Genomic DNA, 9,083 nt, shown 5'->3' with positions numbered 1-9,083 from the left:
TACAATTAAAATCCATCCAATATGAACAAATCAAGATCCTAAGGTGGCATTACAGAATGTCTAAAAATAAATGCTGCTTTGCTTTTAGGAACATCGAGTAACAAAAAGTAGGTGAATTATATTGGTCAAAAGTGTTTAAGGTTGATAAAAATAACTATCATTTTGATTATAAATCATTTATTTGTATATTATGACAACTTATGTTCAAATTATGTTTCTGTAAAGTCATTTTTCACAACATTTTACACTACAGTGTTTTAATATACACTTTCAGAAATAACATCAAAACATGATTTCCAGATCTGACCAAATTACCATAAATTTCCAATTTTTAGGCTCAGAAACAGTACAATTATGTTGTATTAACACCCAGACTAGTCATTTTCCTTATCTCCCTTAAATTCGGCACTCTACGCCCAACGCTCTACGTCCTATTCACTTTAGTTCAGGCTCTTACACATCACAGCTAGGGGGTTTCTGAGCCCATCTCCCTGCTCCCTGTCCTGCCTACTGAAATCCACTGTCCACTAGCTGCTAGCATGGCATACTCTTCTGCTGCCCTTTACCACCTACCTCCCAGCTCAAGAAGACTCAACCCACTCCTCACTAGACTACTTTAGTACGAATCAAGTCTCCCTCTTTCTCCTAATGCTTCCTAACAGATGGTCTTCTCTCCCCATTGTCCCCCAACTCTTATTCTAGTTGTCATTTCTGTAGTGGCTTATAATATGCCTCTCTGGGATCCTGGAATATCCTCTCCACAACTCCCTGCCACACACGTTTCTAAAACCAAGACATTTTATAACCCTTTAAGGCCCACTTTCATCATCATGTTCTCTGTGAAACTGTCAATACTTATTCATTCATTTCCTTTCCAATACATAAATGAAAGAGACATGAATCCCTATTCTCAAGGAACTATAAATAAAAGTAACAACTAGAACAACAGAGTGTATTGTATTGTACTTAACACATGCCAGGAAGTAGTTTAAGTACTTCAACTTATTTGAAGTTGAAGTTCCTTTACTCATTTAATCCTCATAAACCCCCAATAAAGTAGTTACTACCATTATACCCATTTTACAGACAAGGAAATTGAGGCTCGGAGAAATTAAATAACTTGCCAAAGATTATAATACTAGTAAAATACAGATCCAGGCAGAACCACAACCTGTTGGAAATGACAGCAAGCATTTCATGACTCAGCCAAAAAATGTGGGTAATGAGTCCTACCATGCAAGCTATTGTGTGTGCTATATAAGAGATAGAAAAAACAGTAAGAGGAAAAAAAAATCTATGCTTTATTTTGCATTTCTACTACAGCCTTCTTGCTAATCTTCTGACTGCTTATGACTTCATGTTTAAATCTGCTTCCTTAACTAGAATGTCTACAAAGTGTTTACAATACTGGGTGGAAATTAAATAAATACGTAAATAATTCCAATATAAGACATAGAGAAGTGCCAGGAGAGATTTATAAACAAAGTTCTCGATCCCACTTGGGACTGGGATGCGGGAGTGGAGGGTTGGGGTTAGAGTCAGGCTTAAAGGGAGAAGGGAAGGAGCTAGAAAAGGCTACCTGGTAGAGTTAATCTCTGAGATGCCAAAGTGACTCAGCTGAAGAAAGATCATCTCAGACAGAGGAAATGCAGGGACAGAGGAATGAGCGAGAAAACTGAGGTATCTCCCATGGCACAAGTCCTGCTTGACTGAAACTTAAAAGCGCCAGGTGTGAAGAGTGGTGGACCTGACTAGAAAGCTTGTTGAAACCAGATTATCAGGGACCTAAACCGCAAATGGAAAAATCTGGACATTATTCGTGAAGAAAGGGGTGTCCTAGAAGGTTTTTGACTTGACAAAGCACAGAGCTGGAATGGTGCTGTAAAACATTTACTTTGTGTGCAATAGAAAATTTAAGAAGATGAGAAAAGCACAGTGGGAGCAAAAGATGGAAGGATACAGTTTGTGATGGAAGCAGCCATGACAGAGCTTGGAGCTGGATTCTCTCTCAGCATGTGAATGATTCTCTCATTGTTCACCACTACACTTAATTACCTCTATTTATCATTTTGGCTTCTTCCTCTGATCCCTGACTTAAGCAATGAGTTCTCACTGAAAGTTCATGGGCTGGACTGAGACCTCAATATCTTATACTGTAAGTACAGAACCCATGGTACTTATTATCATTTAAAGCATGTGGAAGTAGTTTAATGACTAATATTAAATTGTTAATTACTGTGAAATTGAATGAGAAGTGCTGCACATACAATATCATTGTTCAGCTCTACAGATACATGATTTGACCCTATCTGATAGCCCTCATAGCAAAAGATACTACGCTGTGTTGGTATAGATTATTTTCAGATCAAAGAGTCTCACTGCAGGAGTAGGCTGAGTCATCCCCTAATAATAGTTTGCAGCCTTTCAAATTTGTATCTGAAGCTCTAAAAATTAACTTATTTTTCTGCTTTTCTTGAATTAAGTGATTAACAAGGTTCAAGGTGAATGAACAATTTTAAGTCTTGGTATTCAACTGGCTAAGTCAATGGGATCTGACAATAGGCCTCATTGTCTCCTCTTCATGCTCTCAGAGCTTAGAGGTAAAGTAGAACAAATTCAAAAAGGCGCCACCTCAAATGTACACAATGTACTGTTTTCTACGCTGGTACCTTTTCTAAGATTTCTAGCTACAGGAAGAAAGAACACACACACATGCGCGCACACACACACACACAGAGTAAGAACTTGCCAAAACTAAAGACATCTTGTGATTCCACAGCTGATATCTCAGGATCACTTTGAGGGAGAGGAAAGTTTCCTGTTCAAAGTTTCCTGTTTCATGTATCTGGATACAAATGACTAACTGACCTAGAGATCTCTGATATCTCAAGTGTCAGAGGTCTTGGGGAACTATGGCCTTGCAAGGTCAAGAAGACAGAAGGGGGGAAAAAAGATGGAAAAGCAAAGAAAAATACTTCCTGGATTTTTAATTTCTTCCTGCTGCTTTTTAAAGATCAAACTCTAGGAAAGAAAAAAAAAATTGCTTAATTTGAACTTTTAAAGGAAAGTTGGGAAAATAAAAGCATCTCTTGATTTGGATGTTAAAAAGGTCTGAGGAGTTTGCCCTCTTTCTCTCTTGGGCATTCATTTATCATTCTCAAGATGTCACTATAGAAGAAATAATACTTTCTGTCCTACAGACATCCTTGTGATACTGGAAGACTGTCCCAGAAACCAGGGTTGTAAACATGTATATTGAGAAACATTTATTATTAGCATGATCACACATTTATAAAGGCATAGCTTAAAGTATTTCTTGTTTAGTTTATAATAAAACTTGATGCCATGGAAGAGGGGAAAAGAAGTTTGGAAGATTCATGTTGACAGAAAGTCAAGATAAAAAATTTTCATAACTCTAGCCTTCTTAGTTTTCCTCCATACTTTACATATTTGGGTTCCTAAATAGAACATGTGCGTGCTCAGTAACTCAGTCACGCACAACTCTTTGCAATCCCGTGAACAGGGGCCTGCCAGGCTCTTCTGTCCATGGGATTTCCCAGGCAATAAAACTGGAGTGGGTTGTTATTTCCTTCTCTAGGGGATCCTCCCAGCCTAGGGATGGAACTTGCATCACTTTCGACCCCTGCTTTGGCACCCGGATTCTTTCCTACTGTACCACCTGAGAAGCCCTAAATAGAACATACAATAAAACAAAAATCTCTCTATCACAAGTGAGATAAACAAAGGACTCCCAATGAAATGAAATTATTTCTTAGAGCTTTGGTTACTCTAACAAGCAGATCTGTATAAACAAGAACAACAAAGAAGAACAAAAGCTTCACTATTGTCGTTTAAAATTGGATCAGAAAACAGAGAGTCAATTGAATGGCAGTGCTTCTTAGACAACCAGATTCTATCCCCAGCTCTTCAACATTGTTATCTTGCCTAATGCTGTCACCACGGGATACTTGTATTCCCAGGGTTTCTTCATCTTCACACCCACTAACAATCCCTCTTTTTTTCCTGAAGAAACAATACTGTTTTTCAAAAGTTCAACCAGGATGAAGCTTCTGGCACCATGACAAAGTCTAGACAAATGAATTAAAAGCATCTGTCTAGCAGTCACAATATTTAGTGCCTCATTAGATGAAAGGGGAAAATGTTCCACAGAGGTAATCTATCAGGAAATACAAGCCATTTTCTCTGGTTAGATTTGTAGTCCATCTACCCAGAGATGCTCCTGGCATTTTAATTTTGTGTTTAAAGCAGAGAATTGTTAGAACCATGGTAGTGGAATGGACTTAGTGCCCATTAGTACAAAGAGATCATAAAACAGAGACTATATCCATAGAGATGAGAACAAATACTAGTAGACATACAGTTCATGCCTTTCAGACTTGGTCCCAGTAAAGACATTTCTTGGTTTCCATTAAGGTCATTGAAAAATGGAACTATTGCTATTTCTTACGTAATTAAAAAGCCCTTTTGCATAATAACACAGATAGAATGATACTAAACCAGTGAGGCTGAAGATCCTTTGTAACCCAAATCAAAGAGTGACATTTTTGAAAAAAAGCTACAGATTAATCCGACATGGTTCATTCTATTCAAAGAACAAAAAACAATCATTACACTTTCTATTTTCAATTCCACTATATAATGCTTCCGAGTTTGTTATTTCAGCAGCATACTTCACTTGCAAAACATTTCTCAATCTGCTGTGATTGCTAACTTGGAGACCATTGAGGCAGGAATAAAAAAAGTTGCTAAGTACAAAAGCCCCATGTTCCTACTCTGGCTTATATCTTCTGAAAAAGCTATCAAAGTTATTAATATTTTAACAACTGTATGTCAGAGAATTCCAAACTTCTAGAAATACTTTTACTCCCTATAAAAAGACTGCATAACAGAAAATAAAGACAGCAATACAAAGGGAATATGTTTTGCAGGGAAATGTGAATTTATTGAGTTCAAGTGTCAAATAATGGGAAAATGTACTTAGTTAGTTTTTTACTAGTTAAGTCTTTCTGTATTGCTTACCTGTGGTATGACTCCAAAGGCCTTCCTCCATTGTTGCAAAGTAATTGAATCCCAAGACACACCATCTATTTGGATTTCTCCTTTGGTATTCAGCAGTCTCAAAAAAGCCAGTAACAAAGTGCTCTTCCCTGATCCAGTTCTTCCCAAGAGGCCCACCTAGAATATTAGAGTGATGGAATTACTCCTGTGACACATGGATACAATACCATAAATGCAATCTGATATTATACATGAATTTTAAAAACCCATGGAAAACATTTTTTTTAATCATCACCCAGGAAGTCTCACTTATTCATTCAAAACTTTGTACATACTTCCAATTCTGATTAAAACTGATTTGGAACACAGCAACTCTGGAAGACAATATAGAAACTGGCCATAAGGGACTGGATCCCTGATGCCGAGTTCATTTATCTCTGATTTTTACTAATGGCAAAAAGGTTAAAATAAGGTCCATTTCACATCGAAGAAAACAAAGGGTGTCTTAAAGCACGTAATTTTTGAGAATGGGATCAAGCCAGAAGCAGAGACCTACAGCTTGATCTGCTGCTGCTGCTAAGTCGCTTCAGTCGTGTCCAACTCTGTGCGACCCCATAGATGGCAGCCCGTGAGGCTCCCCTGTCCCTAGTCAAATGTGAATACAAGCTTGAAGATGAATAAATCCACAGGAGTTCTAACATTCATATACTGTCCATAATAAAATAGGTGAATGCCAAGTTCAGGCCTGACAAGACGGAATAAATTCAGTGAGCTACACATTATCTCAAAAGACAGGTTGGGCCTTGCCTCTTCTCAGTGGGTAAGTACCTGGACAGTTGTCAAATCAACTTCTTCCATCCATTCTGATTGGCAAGAACAGAATTTTAGGAAGCAAAAGGGATATTAAGGGAAAGAGAAAAAATAACCTGTTCCTGTGACTTAAAGACTCTACGAACACAGCACGGAACTGAGAAGGCTGTGCACTGCAAGGTGACAGCGAGTGCTTCGGGTGGCCCACACGGAGCCGGCTCTCTGACGCCAGCTCAGACCAGCACTTGGAGGAAGATGCTCAGAGCGAGGCCATTAATGAAGCCCTGAATAAACTGCTCAGCATTTAGTGGCACTGAACAGTTCTTTCTTTCCCCTTGCATTATTGCTATTTCTTTTTTCTCATTTGGCCTTTTTACAAGAGAGCTGAACAGTCTTGTAGAATCAGGCTTTTTACACCATTTGGGGTAAACACTTTCATTTTGTTTGGTGTTTGACTTTCCAATCCATAGCTAAGTATAAAATCAAACATGATTTTCTGAATTCTTACTCTCAGTTTCTATATTTATCTCATTACAGACTAGTAACAGTTTCTAAATCAGAACTAATTAGGGACTACAATAAATGCTTGAGAGCATACACAAATCAACAATAGTAATAACATACTGAATACCAGTTAGGAACTTTAACATATTAAATACCAATCAGAAAGGCCTAGGAAGTAAACTAGGACTTTGGGGTAAGCCAATAAACAATTGGGATGCATTTGCCTTTCTGTCCATTATAAGAGCCCTATAATGGGACTTGCACACATGCCTATTTTCTGAGACAACAGAAATCAGATAAACAATATGTTACACATGAACACCCTGTTGAGGTTCTTCATACTATGGATCACAATTGGTAATTATTTTATTTATTCTTTTCTTGATTATTGCTTGTGTTCACCCCAAGAATATCAGTTCAACAGGATAGGGTAATCCATCTTGTTTTCTATTGAGTTCTCAGCACCTGGCATAGTGGTTGGTTCACATAAGTGCTAAATAAAAAACTTATTTGGACTGACTGAGAGACAGTCAGATGAAAGGATGGATGGATGGACAAATTGGGGGGTGAGTAGGTGGCAGATAAATGGAAGAAATGAAAGAAGGGAGGGAAGGAGGAAGACGAAAGAAAGGAAGGAGGAAAAGAAGAGGGAAGGGCAGAATGAATAAACTTATTTAGTAGAATATGAATAAACTTATTATAGTAAATCTAAACAAATAGATATAGTCAATTTTGGTTAACTCAATTTAAAAATCTTGTTGAATTTTATATGCACACTTCTATTTCTGAATCAGCCCATTTTGTACAAACACATTCACCATACTTGATGATTTTCCAAACACAACAGTAAAGCTTTGTAGAAGCAATCTGAGTATGCCTTGTACAGGGAGGCATGAACAAAAAGAAGGTAAGGGAAATTCAAGAGCAGGAAGTGACCTGCTCTAAAGTCATATCAAGAACTTTTTATGATAAGTTCCTTGAGCTTCAGATTCTTAAATCATTAGCCAGGATTCTAATGATTAGGGTACATGACTACATTCTTTTTCCTTAAGAAGCAAATATTTAAATGTTTAGAAAACCAAGGTTTTATACTAGGATAAAACTGGATTAAGGCAATTTGTAAATCTTTACTTCTATAAAGTTTTAGCTATCTCTCTGGTTTCCTTATATTGCTGGTTTCCTTATATTGCATTAAGTCAGACATGGCTTTCAACAACATGTCTAATTGATTCATACCTAACAAAGTCTTCTGTTGTGTATATACTTGGCACATAATAATTCTTTTCCGGGATTTGTTTTAAGAAGGCCAGACTACTTCCCGCAAATAAGCCTTTAAGACAGATGCTAATTCTAAGTCAATGTTTTCTAGTAACTTCAATGTACCTCCTCTTTGATAATTTTGGATCAAGATAAATCGCAATGTTATGTGGAGAGTTAAACAGTGTTGAATTTGGTGCTAGTTGTAATTTCATTGTACCATGAATAGAACAGTTTCAGTACATTCTTCTCAGAGAGTCTTATTCACAATTTTAATACTGTAATAGATTGAAAACTGTTATAATTATCATTTATCTTCCTGTGGTCTCTATAAATCAAATGTCAAATCAAATGAAATTTAGATCCCTAAAGTTACAATAACTGTAATTTTATATGTTGATTGATCTGTTTATTATTAATAAAACATAATTTATAATGTAATAAGTTCTTGAGACTCTACTCTTCACATAACCGGTATAAGTAACTGAATGATTCCAATACTTCACATCAGTTTTTATCAAGTCAGAATGTCATATGTGTTTAAAAAAATCAAATAGATATTAGGTGCTTATGCTGCTATGATCTGAGCCCTTGATATTATTTGAATTGTTTCTAGCATCTCAGTATTTTAGAGAGACTACAAATGGAGAAAGCAGATAAGCTCACCCAGATTAGGTCTTGAAGTCTGATTAAATATATTTAATCAGAGGACTACCCAGTACTGTAATATATACAATATGTCATCTGAGGCATTTTGATAAATCTAGGTTTATCATGAATGACCTACCTCCAAATTAAAATCCTAGCCTATACTTTGAGATGAAAAAGAAAAGGAAAAAGAAAAGAGAGATACTAGTTAGGGGAAAGTGACGTTAAAAATTTAGGCAAAAATCAAAAGCTTTTAAGAAAAAACTATTTGAGACTGAAAAGAAAAATAAGTTTTCTTTTTTAAAGTTACTCTTTTTAAGTTAAACTTGTGAAATATTTGCTACATTACTCATGCACTGAAAATAAAAATTAAAGTACAGATTCTGTAAAGTAAAAGCCTAAATTAAGAGCCTAAAGAGTAAAAGGATTTCTCAACACTAAAGTAATTTCTATGGACAAAGTGCTTTAATAAGAAGATTGAACAATTTTTCTGCACAAAATATTATTTTGTCTTTTTGCCATGTAATGGGCTGAATATTTGTATCTCTCCTACATTCATATATTGAAATCCTAACCCCTCAATGTGACACTAGTAGAGGTAGGGTGGCTGGGAGGTGATTTGGTCACAAGAGTGGAGCCTTCATGATGGGATTCAGTAAAGTTCAGTTCAGTCACTTAAGTCATGTCTGACTCTTTGTGACCTCATGGACTGCAGCACACCAGGCTTACTGTCCATCACCAACTCCCGGAGCCTGCTCAAACTCATGTTTATCGCGTTGGTGGTGCCATCCAACCATCTCATCTTCTGTCATCACCTTCTTCTCCTCTCACCTTCAATCTTTCCC

General features: G+C 36.7%; 1 protein-coding gene across 1 annotated transcript in view; it reads right to left on the bottom strand.

Annotated features, from left to right (window-relative positions):
* Nucleotides 1–9,083, bottom strand: part of CFTR (cystic fibrosis transmembrane conductance regulator (ATP-binding cassette sub-family C, member 7)) — a 216,327-nt gene that overhangs the window by 23,627 nt on the left and 183,617 nt on the right. Inside the window, exon 24 of the mRNA XM_010831223.1 lies at nucleotides 5,041–5,196. Coding sequence (XP_010829525.1) covers nucleotides 5,041–5,196 — 156 coding nt within the window. The remainder of the gene's footprint in view (nucleotides 1–5,040; nucleotides 5,197–9,083) is intronic.

The sequence above is a fragment of the Bison bison genome, unplaced genomic scaffold (genome assembly GCF_000754665.1).
Source record: "Bison bison bison isolate TAMUID 2011002044 unplaced genomic scaffold, Bison_UMD1.0 scf7180017864525, whole genome shotgun sequence".
Taxonomy (NCBI): Eukaryota; Metazoa; Chordata; class Mammalia; order Artiodactyla; family Bovidae; genus Bison; species Bison bison.
This window is presented reverse-complemented; position numbering and strand designations above follow the sequence as displayed.